Source organism: Sciurus vulgaris, assembly GCF_902686455.1.
Source record: "Sciurus vulgaris genome assembly, chromosome: 6".
NCBI lineage: Eukaryota > Metazoa > Chordata > Mammalia > Rodentia > Sciuridae > Sciurus > Sciurus vulgaris.
In genome coordinates, this window is record NC_136466.1 from 4,906,925 (window position 1) to 4,927,089 (window position 20,165).

General features: G+C 37.5%; 1 protein-coding gene across 1 annotated transcript; it reads left to right on the forward strand.

The window, feature by feature from the left end:
- Positions 1-13,467: 13,467 nt before the first annotated feature.
- Positions 13,468-14,397, forward strand: LOC306663493 (olfactory receptor 14C36-like; the record flags this gene model as incomplete). The annotated part of the gene is made up of 1 exon (XM_079143812.1): positions 13,468-14,397. The coding sequence occupies one exon, from the start codon at positions 13,468-13,470 to the stop codon at positions 14,395-14,397; it is 930 nt and encodes a 309-aa protein (XP_078999938.1).
- Positions 14,398-20,165: the final 5,768 nt, after the last annotated feature.

The following is a 20,165-nucleotide window of genomic DNA, read 5'->3' on the forward strand; positions in this document are numbered from 1 at the left end:
CACACAAAACAACAGTTAAAGGAGCAAATGAGGGAAGCAACAGATCATTTCAATAAAGAGAGATATTGAAAAAAAAAAACAAACAAACAGAAATCCTTGAAATGAAGGAAACAATAAACCAAGTTAAAAACTCCATAGAAAGCATATCCAATAGGATAGAACACCTGGAAGACAGAAGCTCAGATAGTGAAGAAAAAATATTTAATCTTCAAAACAAAGTTGACCAAATAGAAAAGATGGTAAGAAATCATGAACAGAATCTACAAGAATTATGGGATATCATGAAAAGGCCAAATTTAAGAATTATTGGGATTGAGGAAGGCTTAGAGAAACAAACCAAAGGAATGAACAATCTATTCAATGAAATAATATCAGAAAATTTCCCAAATCTGAAGAATGAAATGGAAAACCAAGTACAAGAGGCTTATAGGACTCCAAATATACAAAATTACAACAGATCCACACCAGGGCACATTATTATGAAATTACCTAACATACAAAATAAAGACAGAATTTTAAAGGCCACGAGAGAAAAGAATCAAATTACATTCAGGGGAAACCAATAAGAATATCAGCAGATTTTTCAATCCAGACCCTAAAAGCTAGAAGAGCCTGGAACAACATTTACCAAGCCCTGAAAGAAAATGGATACCAACCAAGAATCTTATACCCAGCAAAATGTACTTTCAGATTTGATGATGAAATAAGATCCTTCCATGATAAACAAAAGCTAAAGGAATTTACAAAAAGAAAGCCAGCATTGCTGAACATTCTCAGCAAAATATTCCATGAGGAAGAGATGAAAAACAATGATGCAAATCAGCAATGGGAGGAACTAGCCTAAAGGAATAGCCCAATAAAGGGGAAACCAAATCATGTCAAAAAAAAACAAAAATGAGTCAAATGACTGGGAATACAAATCATTTCACAATAATAACCCTGAATGTTAGTGGCCTAAACTCATCAATCAAAAGACATAGACTGGCAGAATGGATTAAAAAGAAAAATCCAACAATTTGCTGCCTGCAAGAGACTCATCTCATAGAAAGAGATACTCATAGACTAAAGGTGAAAGGATGGGAAAGAACATACCATGCACATGGACACAGCAAAAAAGCTGGAGTATCCATCCTCATTTCAGATAATGTGAACTTCAAGCCAAAACTAGTCAGAAGGGATAAAGAAGGACATTACATACTGCTTAAGGGAAGCATAAGTCAGCAAGACATAACAATCATAAATATCTATGCCCTGAACATTGGCTCATCCATGTACGTCAGACAAATCCTTCTCAATGCCAGAAATCAAATAGACCACAACACAATAATACTAGGCGATTTTAACACACCTCTTTCACCGGTGGATAGATCGTCCAAACAAAAATTGAATAAAGAAACTATAGATCTCAAAAACACAATCAACAATTTAGACTTACCGACTTATATAGAATATACCATCCAACAAAGAACGAGTACACTTTCTTCTCAGCAGCACGTGGATCCTTCTCTAAAATAGACCATATATTATGCCACAAAGCTACTGTTAGCAAATACAAGAAGATAGAGATACTACCTTGTATTCTATCAGATCATAATGGATTGAAATTAGAAATAAATGACAGAATAAAAAACAGAAACTTCTCCAAAACCTGGAGATTAAATAATACACTATTATATGATGAATGGATAACAGAAGACATCAGGAGGGAAATAAAAAAATTTTTAGAACTAAATGAGAACAGAGACACATCATATCAAAATCTCTGGGACATTATGAAAACAATACTTAGAGGAAGATTTTTTTCATGGGGCGCATTCAACAAAAGAAGTAGTAATTAACAAATAAATGACTTAACACAACAGCTCAAAGCCCTAGAAAAAGAAGAGCAGACCAATGCCAAAAGAAGTAGAAGACAGGAAATAGTTAAAATCAGAGCCGAAATCAATGAAATTGAAACAAAAGAAAAAATCGGAAAGTTAACAAAATAAATAGTTGGTTCTTTGAAAAAATATACAAAATTGATAAACCCTTAGCCACACTAACAAAGAGAAGACGAGAGAAAACCCAAATCACTAAAATTTGGAATGAACAAGGAAATATCACAACAGACAGGATTGAAATACAAAACATAGTTAGAAGCTATTTTGAAAATCTATACTCCAATAAAACAGAAAACCTCGAAGACATCAACAAGTTTCTAGACACATATGAATTACCTAAACTGAACGAGGAGGACATACACAACTTAAATAAATCAATTTCAAGCAATGAAATAGAAGAGGTCATCAAAAGCCTACCAACAAAGAAAAGCCCGGGACCAGATGGGTTCTCAGCCTAGTTCTACAAAACTTAAAGAAGAGCTCATTACTATACTTCTCAAAGTATTCCATAAAATAGAAGAGGAGGGAACCCTCCCAAACTCATTCTCTGAAGCCAATATCACACTGATACCTAAACCAGAAAGAGACACATTAAGGAAAGAAAATTTCAGACCAATATCCTTAATGAACATTGATGCAAAAATTCTCAACAAAATTTTAGCAAATCGCATACAAAAATATATTAAAAAGATAGTGCACCACGATCAAGTGGGATTTATCCCAGGGATGCAAGGCTGTTTCAACATCCAGAAATCAATAAATGTCATTCACCATATCAACAGACTAAAAGTTAAGAATCACATGATTATTTCAATAGATGCAGAAAAAACACTCGATAAAATACAGCATCCCTTCATGCTCAAAACACTAGAGAAAATTGGGGTAGTGGGAACATTCCTTAACATTGTAAAGGCCATCTACGCTAAGCCCATGGCCAATATCATTCTAAATGGTGAAAAACTGAAAGTATTCCCCCTAACAACTGGAACAAGGCAGGGATGCCCTCTTTCACCACTTCTATTCAATATCATTCTTGAGACTGTAGCCAGAGCAATTAGACAAACCAAAGAAATTAAAGGGATACAAATTGGAAAAGAGGAACTCAAACTATCCCTGTTCGCTGATGACATGATTATATATTTAGAGGAACCTGGAAATTCCACCAGAAAACTCTTAGAACTCATAAGTGAATTCAGTAAAGTAGTAGGTTACAAGATCAATGCTCATAAATCCAATGCATTTTTATACATAAGTGATGAATCTTCAGAAAGAGAAATTAGGAAAACTACCCCATTCACAATAGAATCGAAAAAAATAAAATACGTGGGAATCAATCTCACAAAAGAGGTGAAAGACCTCTACAATGAGAACTACAGAACACCAAAGAAAGAAATTAAAGAAAACCTTAGAAGATGGAAGGATCTCCCATGTTCATGGATAGGCAGAATTAATATTGTCAAAATGGCCATACTACCAAAAGTGCTATACAGATTCAATGCAATTCCAATTAAAATCCCAATGATGTACCTTATGGAAATAGAGTAAGCAATTATGAAATTCATCTGGAAGAATAAGAAACCCAGAAGAGCTAAAGCAATCCTCAGTAGAAAGAGCGAAGCAGAGGGTATTGCAGTACCAGATCTTCAAGTCTATTACAAAGCAATTGTAACAAAAACGGCATGGTATTGGTACTAAAATAGACAGGTTGATCAATGGTACAGAATAGAGAACATGGACACAAACCCAAATAAATACAATTTTCTCTTACTAGACAAAGGTGCCAAAAATATGCAATGGAGAAAAGATAGCCTCTTCAACAAATGGTGCTGGGACAACTAGAAATCCATATGCAACAGAATGAAACCAAATCCCTGTCTCTCACCCTGCACAAAACTCAACTCAAAATGGATCAAGGACCTCAGAATCAGACTAGAGACTCTGCAGATTATAGAAGAAAAAGTAGGTCCAAACCTTCAACTTGTTGGCTGAGGATCAGACTTCCTTAACAGGACTCCCATAGCACAAGAAATAAAAGCTAGAATCAACCACTGGGATAGATTCAAACTAAAAAGCTTTCTCTCAGCAAAGGAAACTATCAGTAATGTGAAAAGAGAGCCTACAGAGTGGGAGAATATCTTTGCCACTCATACTTGAGGTAGAGTGCTAATTTCTGGAATCTATAAAGAACTCAAAAAACTCTACACCAAGAATACAAATAATCCAATCAACAAATGGGCTAAGGATATGAACAGACACTTCACAAAGAAGATCTACAAGTAATCAACAAACACGTGAAAAAATATTCACCATCTTTAGTAATAAAAGAAATTCAAATCAAAACTACCCTAAGATTTCATCTCACCCTAATTAGAATGGCGATTATCAAGAACACAAGCAAAAATAGGTGTTGGCAAGGATGTGGGGAAAAGGCACACTCATACATTGCTGGTGGGGTTGCAAATTAGTGCAGCCACTCTGGAGATTCCTCAGAAAGCTTGGAATGGAACCACCATTTGACCCAGATCTCCCACTCCTTGGCCTATACCCAAAGAACTTAAAATCAGCATACTACAGAGATGCAGCCACATCAATGTTCATAGCTGATCAATTCACTATAGCCAGATTGTGGAACCAACCTAGATGCCCTTCAGTTGATGAATGAATAAAGAAACTGTGGCATATATACAATGGAATATTACTCAGCCATGATGAAAGATAGAATTGTGGCATTTGCAGGCAAATGGATGAAATTGGAGAATATCATGCTAAGTGAGATAAGCCAATCTCAGTAAACTAAAGGACGAATGATCACTCTGATAAGCGGAAGAGGACATGTAAGGGGTGGTAGGAGGGGTTAGCGTTAGGGTTAGGGTTAGGTTTAGGGTTAGGGATAAGGAGAGTGGTAAGAATGGAGGAAGAAAGGACTGTATAGAGGCAAAAAAGGGGTGGGAAGGGTAGGAGGGAAGGGAAAAAATAACTGAATGAATCTAACAATATTGCCCTATGTAAATTTATGATTTTTAAGTAAAATAAATAAATAATAATAAAAAAGAAAAAGAAAAGAGCTCCTGACCATTCTTCATGGGCATTTCCAGGCTCCTCTCCACTACTCAGCAAGCCCGGGTTTTTCTGTTGAGTTGGAAGATGCATGTGGAGACTGCTGGGCCCTGAAGACAGGAAATGAATGGCTGGAAGTGGTTGGGACACATGGAGTTCACAGAGCAGAGATCCTGCTGCCAAGCAATACTCACAACCCAGCCAAGCAAGCAAACCTCACTCCACTCCCCAACTAGACCCAGTAGAGCCTCAAATAAAATTCACCACATAAAATAGAGAAGAAAAGAACAACAACAAGGATCTGAGCACAACCAGAGGAAGCTGATGCTAATTCCTTTACTTGTACTCAGGTAACAAAGACAGAAGTGCCTAGAGCAAAAAAGTCACCTCACAGAAGAGGACAAACATTTAACACAGGAAGGGGGGGTTCATCTCAACCAAAGTGCACATTCTGCACCTCCCAAAACATGAGCAAACAAGCAAACAAACCTCCCCACAAACTCCCAACCCACCAACAAGGAATCCCACAAGTATGGGCATGGATGGAATTTTAGACAAAGATTGTAAAAATCTGATTATTAAAATATTCAAAAACATAAAAGATTCAATAACATCAAAGGAGTGGATTAAGAGAGCAAATACAGGATGTAAAAGACCATTTAGACCTTTGAAGAGGAACTAGTACCAGTTCTTTTTTAATTATTCCATGAAACTTAGAGTGGGAACACTTCCAATTATATTCTATGAAGCCAGTATAACCACGACACCAAATCAAGACAGACACATCAAGGAAAGAAAACTAGAGACCAATGAACATAAATGCAAAAATCCCTAAAATTATTTTGGCAAACCACATTCAAAAATACATCAGGAAGATAATGCTCCATGACCAAGGAGATTTTAACCCAAGAATGCATAGTTGGTTTAACAAATTTCATTAAGTAAATGCAACACACCACATGAACAGAATAAATAGATGTAATGACAAGAATCACATGATCATCTCAATACATGCAGAAAAGATCTTTGATAAAATCACCCCTTCATCTTAAAAATACTGGAGAAAATAGACATAAAAGGAACTTACCTCAACATTGTAAAGGATATATATGACACATAAACTTAACCTCATAACAAATGGAGAAAAATTGAAAGTATTTTTTCTAAAATCAGGAACAAAGCATGGATGTCTACTCCCACCACTTGTATTTAACATGCTCTGTGAATGTCTGTCCACAACAATCAGGAAAGAGAAGGAAGGAGAAAAGAAAAAGGCAAGCTATCTGTCTTGGGTGATGACATGATTTTGTATCTACAAGACTCTAAGCACTCCACCAGAAAAGTAGTAGGATAAAAGATCAAAATCAATAGCTTTCCTATACTCCAATAATAAATATGCTGAGAAAGAAATCGATAAAACTCTCCCATTCACAACAACCTCAAAAATTTTTTTAAAATATTTGGGAATTAATCTAACCAAGAGGAAGAAAGATCTCCACAATGAAAACTATAGAACAGTGACAAAAGAAACAGAAGAAGACCTTAGAAGGTGGAAAGACCTCCCAGTTCTTGGATAGTCAGACCTAGTATTGTCAAAATGATCATATTACAAAAAGTACTATACATATTCAGTGTTATGTCAATCAAAAATCAATGATGTTCTTCACAGAACTAGGAAAAAAAGTCTTTAAATTCAATTGGAAGAACAATAGACTCAGAATTGCCAAAAAAGACCTGAGAAAGAAGAACAATGCTGGAGGCATCACATCTCCAGATCTGAAATCATACTCCAGAGCTACAGGGACAGAAATTGTAGGGGGTGCCAGGCTAGCTCAGGCACAGGTAAGAGTCACGGAGTCAGAACCCAGACCCCAGGAGTTGGGTAGAAGCAGGTTGTGGTGAGCCACCTGCAAACTCATTTATTGCAGGAAAAAACATACATTTTGTAAACTTTTTGCCCAATCACAATGTACCACGGGGGATCAGACCACCAGGCCCCTATACAGGTTCCCTTGGTAACACTTGGTAACTAGGTAAATTTTGGGGCATTGTTTATATTCCTAGAGTGGAATGCTCCTCTCTGCAAGTTTACACACTTGAGACATTTAACTACTGCAAGCCAAGAACTAGGATTTCTCCCAACAAAAATTGGCAGGTAATGGCATCAAAATAGACATGAAGATCAGTGGAAGAGAAATTAGGCACAGAGACAAATCCATACACCGTCCTCTGACACTTCACAAAAGTGCCAAAAATATATTTTGGAGGAAAGATAACTTTTTAACACATGGAGCTGGAAAAACTGAATATCCACATATAGAAGAATGAAATTAGGTCCCTATTTCCCACCCTGCACCAAAGTGAAATCAAATGGATTGAAGACATAGAAATATTTCCAGAAACTTAGCAACTGCTAGAAGAAAGCATAGAATTAACATGCCATCATGTTGGCGCAGGCATTGACTTTCTTAGAAAGACCTCTAAACCTCACAAAATAAAAGCAATCATGAATAAGTGGAATAGTGTCAAGTTAAAACACTTCCACACAGCCAAGGAAATGATAAATAGGGTGAAGAGAGAGCATTCGGAATAGGACAAAATCCTTGCCAGCTACTCATCTGACAGGGAATTTACATCCAGAATATATAAAGAAGTACAAAATCTTCACACCAATACTCAAATAACCCAGTAAAAAGTGAAAGATCTAAACAAACATTTCTTTAAAAAAACATAGCCAGCAAATATATAAAAACAATGTTTAATATCTTTAGTAATCAGGGAAATACAAGTGAAAAACTACATACAGATTAAATCTCACTCCAGTCAGAATGGAAATTGTTTAGAATACAAATAATTAATATGGTTAAAGGTATGGGGGGGGAAAAGTACCCTAGTAAATTTTTGGTTGGACTGCAAATTAGTACAAGCATTCTGGAAAGCAGTATGGAGATTCTATAAAAAACCTAGGAATGGAATCACTGTATGACCCAGCTTCCTCTTTCATTGGAATTTAATCAAAAGAACTGAAATCAGTTTACTGGAGTAATATGGCCACTCAGTGTGTGTGGAAGCACAATTCACAAAAGGCAAGTTATGAAACTAGCCTGCATGGTGGAGAACAGGTGAGCAAATACAGGAAACATAATATAGGCACACAATAAAGGTTTATTCATTCATGAAGAATAATGAAATCGTGGCATTTCTGATTAATGAGTGGAAGAAGAAAACATCATGCTAAGTAAAATAAGACAGACTCAGAAAGTCAAGGGTCCAGTGTTTTCTCTCATATGCAGAATCCAAAGCAAACTGAGGGGAAAAGTGGAGTTGGATATCATAAAGACCTAGGGAAGGTCAGTCAACTAGAAGAAGGAGATTCAGAGAAAAGGAGAAGGTATGGGTAAAGCGTCATGTGCATGTGTAAATATACCACAGTGAATTCCACCTCTATGTAGATCTGTAATGCACAAAATAAAAATAAATAAGTGAGGATAAGGTGACCAGCAGAATATAGGAAGAGGAATCAGGGGAGGGAGGAGAGAGAAAGGAGGGGGAGCAGGGACTGTAATGGAGTAAATTAAGTTCCATGCGTGTATTATTATGTTAAAATGGATCTTCATGTACAAATACACAGCACTAAAAAAGGCAAAACAAGTAAATAAAATGAGAGATTGCGTAAAGAAATTCTGAGATAAGCAGCTACTGCCATTGGAAATGAAGCACATCAGGTAAATGCTGGGGAGGTGGGGAGACACAACCCCTCCAAATCTCTTCTTTCAGAGAAGAGATCTCTGAAAGTGGGTCTGCCTAGTGAACATGGTATGGGGGTTTCTGAGCTTGATCTCGCAGTGCCAGGATGTGGGGCTTTGGTGGGGAGCTCTGCCTGGCCAAGGCAGGCATCCTTGAAAAGTTCCGTAAGGCTGGTCCTGATCATGACCAGAGGTAAGGCAGAAGAACCCAGCCACTGGTCCTAACTACTGCTCATCACACATGGGGAAACTGTAAAAAGAGAATCTCTAACAGCAATTCCCAGACATGAATCTGGATCAGCCTCAGAGGATTAGTACACCGTGAACTACAGAAGATGTTGAGAGAGAGAAGAAATTTTTATGTTGATGAATTTGCCTACAGTGTCATTTCTGTTCATTATAATGTACTATCAAACAAGACAATTAAGAAAAAAAAAACATATTTACAATAGTATCAAAACTGTGTATACACTTCACCAGACTGGGATCCTATAGAATAATATGTACTCCATGTTTGTACAAATCTGTCAAAATATACTCTACTGTCATGTATAACTAAAAAGAATATGTATTTAAAACTATGTATAAACTGCTTAGGACTGAATTTCACCTAAGAGGTGAACTATCTGTGCACTTAAAACTACAAGATATTGATGATTGAAATTAAAAAGAAAAGTTAAATGGAGTCAGGCCTCTGGACCAGGTGGTATTAGCTGCTGTGCCCACTGCTGGCTCAGGTGCTGTGGGCACAGGGGCCACCCAGGCTTGTGTTGCAACTTCCCTGGTCTGTTTGGGGACATTGAGCCAGGCAGAGAAAAGATGTGGAAAGAGCAGAAGAGACAGTGAAGGAGATCAGAACCCAGAAGAAATGAAACTCGTGGACTGGATTTTCCTGCTTTCATCCCCACTGTGAGGACTCCCAGTGTAAGGGGAGTCTCTGCATAACTATGAGGAGAGAGGAACATTCCATCAAGGTCTGTGATTGAAGGTGGGGTTGTCTTAAACATGGATAAATCAAATTAAGAAAAGAAAGTAAAATGGTATTCAGTAGCCATATACTTTAGGTCAGCTGGTGAAACTCCCGTAGCTATAGGTGAGAGAAATCAGTGTGCTCACATGTGGCTGACAAGAACAAAATTAGTTCAACATCATATGAACAAATTTGTCCATCAAATACTTGCACAAATGTAACCTGAGAACAACCTACATTGGTGCTGCCTGAACTGTGTCCTATGTATATGTTATGTGTGCAAATGTATGCCATTTTATATGTAGAAAAGTTTGTTGGTTGATCATTCTTCCACACTTCCAAATTATGGGAAAAATCTGGTGTGTGGATTTTTTCCTGATGATCAAATTCCTTTTAAAAAATCAAGAATAAAGTAACTTTAAATGAGAGACAGATGCCACTAGGAAACACCAACTTTCCTAAAGCTCTAAATGAAAATGGAACCATAACAGAGCAAAACCTATGACATAAATGAAGCACTGTTAAGGAAGAATGTGTAACAGTTAATGCCTGCATCAAAAAAGCAGAAAAACTCTAAGTACAGACTCTACCATGAATAGAAAAGCAAAGACAAACTACACTTCAAAAAATAAAAAAAAAAAATGATAAACATAGGAGTGACATTTGCACTAAAAACAAGATATTGATGAAAAAATAAGTTGTTTGTGAAAATACAAACAAAATCAACAAACCTTTAGCTGCACTGACAACAAAAAACCCAAGATGAATAAAATAACAGAGAACAAAAGGGAGACCTTAAAACTGATACCACAGAAATTCAAAGGACCACTAGCAATTCTTATGAAGAACATGCCAGCATATTGGAAAATCTAGAGGAAATAAAGGTAAATTGGGAACACATATAACATGCCAAGGCTGAATTATGAGAAAGTGTAAGACTTACATATAAATAATGACCAATATATTTGAATCAGTAATAAAAATTTCCCGGTAAGGAAAATGCCAAGAGCTCATGACTTCACTATGATTCTAACAGACATTAAAAAATAAGCGATAACAAGTGTCCCCAAAACCACGCCAGGGAACTGAGATAAATTTCAACTATTCAAGTCACATTCCACAAAACAAACTATTCCCAAGTAGTAGGTCCAGACAATTACACCTATCCCAGGAGGCAACAAGGTCCAACAGGCAGTGACTAAGATATCCCACACTATGTTAACAGAAAAAAGGACCAAAATTTCCATAGGTGGATATATGGACAATTTAAAATGCCAATGTACACGTACAGTGGAATCTTATTCATCTTTTAAAAGAATGAAATAGCGATAAATGCTACAATTGTGGACTAATTTTGAAACATCGGTACAAGTCAAGTCATAAAACAGAAACACATATCAAATGCTTCTACTCATACAAAACATCTAGGATATAAATTCAAACTTAGAAATTATACTTAGTGGCTTTGAGTGACTAAGTAGGGATAATGGGTAGGTGTTTCATTGAGAGTGATACAAATATTCAGGATCAAGATAGAGTTGGAAGTTCTATAAATTTGTAATGTGATAATACTTAATTGAACTCATGATCCTCCTGCCTCAGCCTCCCAAGCCACTGGGCATACACGTTTATGGCCACTGTGCTAGGCACAAAGGTTAATTTTATGTCATGTAGATTCCATCTCAATGATAGGGATGTTTACTGCTGAATTGCAGCCATTTTTAGATGCTTCCCACATACATGTTGGTGAGTGAGCGAGTTTTTACCACCCTAATGTTAACTGATCCCATAAACCCCCCTAACTCACAGTGAGGTGAAGGAGGCAGAGATGAGAACACACAGTGAGCCCACTAGCCTCTCCTCAGTGCTACTCACTTCTCAGCAATGACTTAGGGCAATGCCCAACACAGGCATCATTCCACTATCATCTGCTGGCCATGCTGGCACATGGCCAGGTCCTCTCCCCTGGGCTCTGGAGATGCTGCTGCCTGGTGCTCTGCTCAGGTCTCCTGCTGTCTCTGCAGGCTGATCTGGGCTCCTGGAGAACCTGCTCCCACTGGCAAGGCACCACGTTCACATAAAGCAGAGGTGACTGAGCTCCTCACATCCCACATGGCACTGTGCTGCCTCTACAGATCCACTGTGGTGCAGACACATTTGAGGGGAGCAGCTAAGGAGAGACAGGAGCTTACTCACACATGGAGAACGGTAGCAATCAGGAGTGAGTACTTGGCAGTTAGAGTCCAACAACACCTGAGACTCGTTTTTTTCTGCTCAGCAAATTGTAATTTCATCCAGAGTCAGATAGCTCTGGAAATGAAGGATAAATTCTGCAAAGAATAGTAGGCACAGAGATGTCTTATGAACACCATAGAATTTTGTGTGATTCCTAGTGGTTCATTAGTAATGTACCTGGAGGGTGGTGGATGTCTGCACAGTGTTTGCAAGTAGCTCGTGTGATAGTTATTCAAGCTGCCATGATTGGCTTAAAATTCTCTTTTTCAAATTAATTTTTCCTAAACTTGACTTTGGGAAATACAATACAAATGAACTAGAGATATGTAATAATGCCACTCATCATGTTATTTATCTAGCAGGATTATATTTTCAATGTGGATTGCTACAGTAGTAGGAAGACTTGAAAATTCCAAAACTCTTCCCTGTTACAGAGGGTGTCTCAGTAAAATGTGTGTGTGTGTGTGTGTGTGTGTGTGTGTGTCTGTGTGTGATGCATTTATTACATTATTTTGAAAGATTATTTGTCTAATTTGAATATATATTAGGTACAGTCAAACTGGATATTTCCATTTCGTAAGGAAAGTAGGATTCCTGAAACTCTGGCCTTAATCAATAGGTTGGAAAACAAGACCAATTAAAGTGGTATGTAATGTGTGTTTTTGTTATTTCTGATATTTATTTGTCTTGGGTTCATCTCTCATTCTTTCATGATTTCTAAAATCTTGTGCCTAAAAGTTAATTTTGTTTAATTATGAAATAGACTTGCATTTTTATATTTCTGTAAAATATTTGCTTTGTAGAGTTATTTATTCTATTAAAAGATCACTATATTTAAATAAAAATGAAGGTGAGCAATAAAAAAAATTATTACCACATACTTAGAAATGCACAGATTTTTTTGCAAAGAAATTTGTGAAATCACAGATAGATTCTGACTCAGGAAGACAAAACAGGTGCAGCCAGGTCACCTCAGTGTTCACAACACTGGACTTGCAGACCTAAAATGGGAATGGCTGTTTATTAGAGACTGTTTCCTCATGAGCAACATTTTTCACATTCATGGAGATAAATAATCCAAGGTTATATACATATTCCAATAAAATAAATGAAAATTAATTATAATTTGAACTATGGATTATAATTTGAAATTTAAATGTGGATGCAATGACAAAATAATGTAAAAATATTATTCACAAGAAAGGAGAGATACTAAATTTTAGAGAATTAAAGTACAGATTGTCACACAGGTGGCCAGGCAGAAGAGGAGGTGAGCAACCCCTGCAAGTGCTCTGCATGGGAGTCTCAGGAGGTCATGGGAGGCATGATGGAGGAGCTGAGGACAACCCTGCAGGTCACACCCAGACCCTGGGCAGCAGGTCTCCACACCTGCACTGGGAGGTTCTCTCTGATTAGAAATGATTAAGCATATCAGAAAAACAAGAGTGACCTTTACTCTGATGAGAAAGAAACTCAAAATACAAGAAAACACGACGTGAATATGTACAGTAATTTCATTATCATGCTTTGCTTCCCATTTTATATCTTTATCTTCCCAGAAAATAAGAATTTCCAATAAATGGCCAATTCTACCAGGGTAACTGAATTTCTCCTCCTGAGCTTTCCTGATGGCTGGAATATGAGAGTCCTCTATTTCACATTATTCACAGTGACCTACCTGGGTACCATGTTAGGGAACATGCTCATCATCACAGTCACCACTGCTGACCAGAACCTGCACACACCCATGTACTTCTTCCTCAGGAACCTGTCCATCTTGGACATGTGCTACATTTCCATCACTGTCCCCAATGCCTGTGTCAACTCTCTCACTGGCAACAGGACCATTTCAGTCGGTGGTTTTGCAACCCAGATCTTCTTGGTCATTATTTGTGCATATGTGGAGATGCTGTTTCTCTCCATCATGGCCTGGGACCGCTATGTGGCCATCTGCCAGCCCCTGCAGTACCCCATCATCATGAACCCTCAGTTTTGTGTTCACATGACTCTGGCTTCCCTGCTCAGTGGCCTGGCGTATGCAGGTGTGCACACTGGGATCACCTTCCGGCTGTCCTTCTGTCAGTCAAACGTGGTCCAACAGTTCTTCTGTGATCTCCCCTCTCTGCTGAGGCTCTCCTGCTCTGACACCACCAGCAACATGGTCCTTCTTATTGTCTCTGCTGTGGTGGTCTCTGGTGGTTGCTTTACTTTTATTACCATGTCATATATTCGCATATTTTCTGCTATGCTGACATTTCCCACCAGAGAGACAGGGAAGGCCTTCTCCACCTGCATCCCTCACATCCTCGTGGTGTCCATCTTCTTTATTTCTGTCACAGGTGTGTACCTGAGGCCTTCAGCAACCTCTGACACACTACAGAGCATCATTCTCTCTTCCTTTTACACCATGGTTCCTCCCTTCTTGAATCCCCTCATCTACAGTCTGAGGAACAAACAGGTAAAGGAAGCTGTGAGGAGAGTCAAGCAGATGTTCTCAGGGAAAAGATAAAATGGGTTTCAGCATTATCCTAATATCAGTGAGTGGAGTTCAAGATTAGATCAAATGCTCTTCATATTTGGTTTTATAAGTTATACTATTTGCCATAATATCACCTTCCTAGAATAGGAGTTATTTTGTTAAGTAATTTTTGTGATTTACCATATTATTTCCATGGATCCTTTATAAAATATGTACTTTTATCAATACATCTCTTAATGATTAAATATAATATTGCATAAATCTTTCATGGTTATATTTATTAAAGATGTATCAAATATGTCACAGAACCTGTGTCAAATACTGTCACAGAGGAAAACTTTAGCTATCAAATCTGACGGTAACTTACACTCACATAATCTGCTCTTATTCAGAGGATATGTCAAACAAATTTATAAACACAGTCATACACAATTGTATAAATGTAATTTGAAAGTATTCAAAGATCAAATCTTACAGAAGTTCTGACCAATCTATCTGACACATAAGAAAAGAAGAAATTCCTTGCCCGTGAAGTACACAGAAGGCCATGGTGACCACAGCCCTTGGCCCCACAGTCGAATCCTTCCACTGGGAAGAACACCCTGTGCTCCCTTGGCCATGATGGACACCAGTCTTTTTTTATGTCCATGAGTGACCCAGTGTGGGGGCACAGGCCTAGGGGCTGAGTTGCAGGTCAGCTCTGAAGGTTCACCTTCCACACATCTTACTTAAATGCTATCCATGCTAATGTGTCATGCCTGAAATTATGAAAAGATGGGCCATTGTTGTCTGGCTAAATTTCTGACCTAGTTCAACTCTTCCACTGCTCTCAGTTTACTGGACTTCTTAAAGGAATCTTGTCTCTGTAATTGTTCCCTAAACCCTTGTGGCAGTGTTTGTGTTTTGTATTCATTTTGGGGTTTTTTCTGACTTTTTGTTTTTGTCTTTTGTTTGTTTGTTTTTACCAAAGATTGAACCCAAGCGCTCATCTCCAGCCCTTTTTTTGTGTTTTATTTAGAGTCAGGGTCTTGCTAGGTTGTTTAGGGCGTTCCTAACTTGCTGATGCTGGCTTGGAAATCCCACCACACCTGCCCTGGTCTCCTGATGCACTGTGCCTGCAGGTGTGCAGCACCACACCTGTCTGGCGCAGCCTTTCAGTATCTCTCACAGTTATTTCTCTCCAAACACTTCAGTGTTCTTACTTGGATATGCTTTGTGAATTATTAATGGCTGACTTATGTTCAAGGTCAAGTTTCTAGGATTACTTATATGACAACGTGAAAAATAATTCATGTATTATCACAATCAATACATTAAATTCCAAATTCTGAAAATCAATTTTGTTCACACCTTCACTAATAGAAAAAAAGTGGAGAAAAACATAAATATACTTAATACCTAGGAAAATACAAAATCATAAACAAGTGATTAACTAATAAAGGCACTTCTTAAGGTTTTCAGACAAAAGAATTCTTGTAGTAGGAGCCCATGAGCACCGCAACACTGGCTGAAGGAGGAGGCCTTGACTTGCTCTATCATGATCCAACCAGAACACAAGCTCCATCCACAGACTGTCCTTTGGCTTCTGGATCTCAGTGTTCCAATGTTCTGTGCCAGAGCAGAAGGACCTTCAGAGAACCCCAGAAGAGGGCCGCAAACTCCACTGTTACACACATTCCTCTACCATCTATAGAGTAACTTGTATCAAATTTTTTATGAGTTATACTAACTGGGTAAATTAATTTTATGCTTAATGTATAAATGTAGAAAGAAATTAAATTGCATACACCATGCCTAATATTATTTATTGATCTTGAAAAATATTTTTTATTATTTAGCTTTTAATTTTTTAGAGACTGCATTTTGATTCATTGTACACAAATGAGGTACATAATTTCATTTCTATGGTTGTACACAATGCAGATTCATACCATTTGTGTAATCATACATGTACATAGGGTAATGATGTCTGTCTCATTCCACCATTTTTCATACCCCCTCCCTGTCATTTCCTTCTACATATACTAATATTCCCCCAAAGATTTTGAATGATTAATCGATACTTTAAGATGTTTTAAATTGCTGGGAAGATAGACTATGCACATAATCCCAGCAGCTCAGGAGGCTGGGGAAGGAGGATGGTTAACTTAAAACCAGCTTTAGCAACTTAGGGATGCCCTAAGCAATTTAGTGAGACCCAGTCTGTAAATAGAACACAAAAAGGGGTTGAGGATGTGGCTCACTGATTGAGTGCCCCTGAGTTCAATCTCCATTAAAAAAATCCTGCTTGCAGAGGATATGAAAAAGAAATGTTGATAAAAGGAGTTAATAATGTCCCACACTTTGTGTCCAATAACACAAAACCCTGTTATTTTTTAGGTGTGGTATTGAACTTCTGCAGAATTTTGCAAAAACATTTACTTTGTGTAATAGTTTTGAACCAAGAAAGAAAGTTTTATAGTAATATCATTAATGTCAAAGATACATATTGGAAAGAAAAATTTTCCAAAATATTAAGTCTATCCTTGTTAGGAAACCATATTTAAGAGTGCTTATTAGAATCTTTTCCATGATTATGTTTGTCATTTCTTCATAGAACAAAAACTTCAGATGACAAAAGACTTAGAGCAGCCCATAGTTAGAAGTTTGATGAGAGTATAACAACTAAAAAGACAATGTACTATCTTATTCTATAATGCAATTTAAGGTAATGTTCATGACTGGAAACATTATACAACAACCATCAGAGTTTTCTATGTTTATAAAGCCTTTAGAATATTTATATCAATACCGTAGACAAAGAGAATTGTAAGAAAGTGAGGGGAATGGGCATGGGGGTAGGAAGGCTAGTAGAATAAAGTAGACATTATTGTGTCATATACATATGTGACTGCATGACCAATGTGATCCTACAATATGTATAATCAGAAAAATGAGAAATCATATTCCATTTATGTATGATTTATTAAAATGCATAAATGCATTCTACTGTCATGTATAACAAATTAAACCAAATAAAAAATTAAAGAAAAAGCAGTTGTTTATATTAATAGATTTAAAAAACAGATTCGATCAGAGTTTCAAAGGAATCATTTAAAAACCTGTGGCCAACAAAGGTGTGGTTTTAAAAAGATTTCAGCCCCCTAAGAGGTGCTAAGCATTTCAAACAGACACAATAGGGAAGTGACTGAGAGCATCTGAGAACTTGCAAGACCACACCCATTCCATACTCAAGAATGCAGAACAAAAAAAATTCCTGAGAAGTGTAGTGGGAGCACCCTGTTTTCTCAGGGGCCTCTGGGAGTGGTTTACCATGCTCACTCAGGTAAACATTCAGGAATCAATGTTGCAATAATTTCAGGGACCCAACTATGGTGTGAGCTGGCAGCAGAATTTAGCATGGTCTACATTTGGCTCTGCAGAAATGCAGGGGACTCAAGTCATGGATGCCTCCACAGTCATTTCAAAGAATGGCCTCCAACAGCTCCTAGGCAAAGTGTAGGAGAGTCAGGTTCTGCAGACTGCCCATGACTGCTGATAGGTTATGTTCTGAAGGTGAAACCAATATTGGAATAGAATCCCCAGGAATTAACAGATGCAAGTAGTATGGACAGTCACCCAAGAAAAACTGCTGCTTGCAGTGAGAGAGCCAAAGAAAAGGAGAGCCCCCATGCTCAGCAACTGACAGAGCCAAAGGGCAGGACTGCTGAGCCCTTTTGAAATAACATCTTGCAGCCAAGGACCCTAGCTGCTAAATGAGGAATTACAGGTGGAGTTGTGTGGCTTGTTTGTTCAGCTGACTTGTGGTTTTCCTCTGCCTCCATCCACTCTTTCTCTGTTCCTATTATTTCCTTTTGCTGTGGGAAGGTTTACTCTCTGCAACTGAATGCTGGATGCATGGAACTTGATTTTGATTTTTACAGGGCTCACAGTCAAGAGCTTACTTTCAGTTTCAAGTGAAATTTTGGACTTGCACTTTGGGGAAATAATGGAATTATTAAAACTATGAGATCCTTGGAGATGGACAGAATTCTTTTTGCAATGTGAAATGGACAAGCAGTTTTGGAGTCCAGTGTTGAAATGTTATGGATGGGATGTGAGGTGTGTCCTAAATGTTCCCATTCCGTGGCAGAATTTTCAAATGTAAACTGATTAGATTGTGAAAGCCACAACGTAATCAGTCCATCCCAGTTTATTTTTCCCCGCCTGAGGGGCCAAGGATTCAAACTGCAGTCCTTGTGCATGCTAGGTGAGTACTTTCCAAAATGAGTTATTTCTTTAGCTCCTATACTCCAGTTTAAATGAATGAATTGGCCAGATGGCAGATTTAGGCATGTGGGGGCATTGCTGGAGGAGGTGGTCAGTGGGGTGAGGCCCTGGAAGCAGTCATCTTCCTTGTACCCACTTCCCCTTTCCCTGTCTTTGCTTCCTGGCAGCCACTTCCTGAGAAGCTTCCCTCTACTGGGTCCATGGACACCATGGACACAAAGCTGTGGAATTGGTCAATGATAGACTAAAACTTTGAACCCATGAGCAAAAATGTGTTTTCCTCATCTGAGTTGGTTTTCCGCTTTTTTTTTTTTTTATCATTTTTTGATTTTGAACAGGTATTTTCATCATGAACATGTAAAACTGACTGACACAATTATTAGACATAATCCTACAGAGTATGGAGCATATAAGAGATGTCAAAGATGGGAAAATATGATAACTGGTGAATCAGTCACACTATATTAACAGAATGAGAAAAATGGATGTGTTGATTAAATATTGCTGGCTTATACATATAATGGAATGTCATTTGCCCTTAAGAAGTGAACTAATGATACATGCTACAAGGTGGATTAATTTCAAAATAATTAGGTTAAGACAAGTCAGAAAAGAAACATATGTTGAGTGATTCTATTTATATTAAATTTCACAAATATGTGAATTTAAAGATGCAGAATATACTTAGTGTTTTCCAATGAAAGCAAGTAGGGATAATAGGAACAGTATATCAGATTAGACAGTTCATTGGAAATAATAAAATTATTTGGAAACAAGATGTAGTTGAAGTTGTACAATTTTGCAAAGTGGTAACCACTGAATTGATAACCAAGAACAATAATAAAGGTTAATTTCATGTCACATGGATTTTAGAGAGCTGACAAATAAATACATTCATATTAAGTTAAGAAAGACAAAATCCCAAACAACTGACAGGTGACAGGTAGGTAGAAAAGAGTTCACTTAGCAAATGACAAGCATTCTTATTTTTCAGCAGTTTTGGGAATAAAGCATCTAAAACTGTATTTTCACTGAAGGGTTTTGAATTCATCAAGTTCACCTTTTGTCCTGATCATGATTAAGTTCTACTTTTCAATAATTTTTCACATTTTATATTAAAGGTATGTCAGGTGGGATGAGGATGGAAATAACATAAAAATAAGGTCACACAGCCTTTGGAAGCACATTATGGAGATCAGGATGTGAAAAAGTGCCCTTCAGCATTCCTAATGAATGATCAATAACAATAGACCATAACTGATAATAGGAAAAATAAATTGGAAAATAATTAATTCCTGTGTCTTACAACCCAAGCAATCCTTTGCATTATTAAATACAACCTGTTTCCCATTCTGAAATTTAAATAATATCCAGAGAAGGACCAAAGGGGGACACTCCCAGCTTTTCTCTCTTATAGAGGAGAGAAGTTGGAGCACTCCCTCCTCATACTTCTGACATTAAACATGTGGTAACTTCTCCTCCTACTTCTTTTCCTGACATACTAAGTGAAATAAGCAAAACCCAAAAAA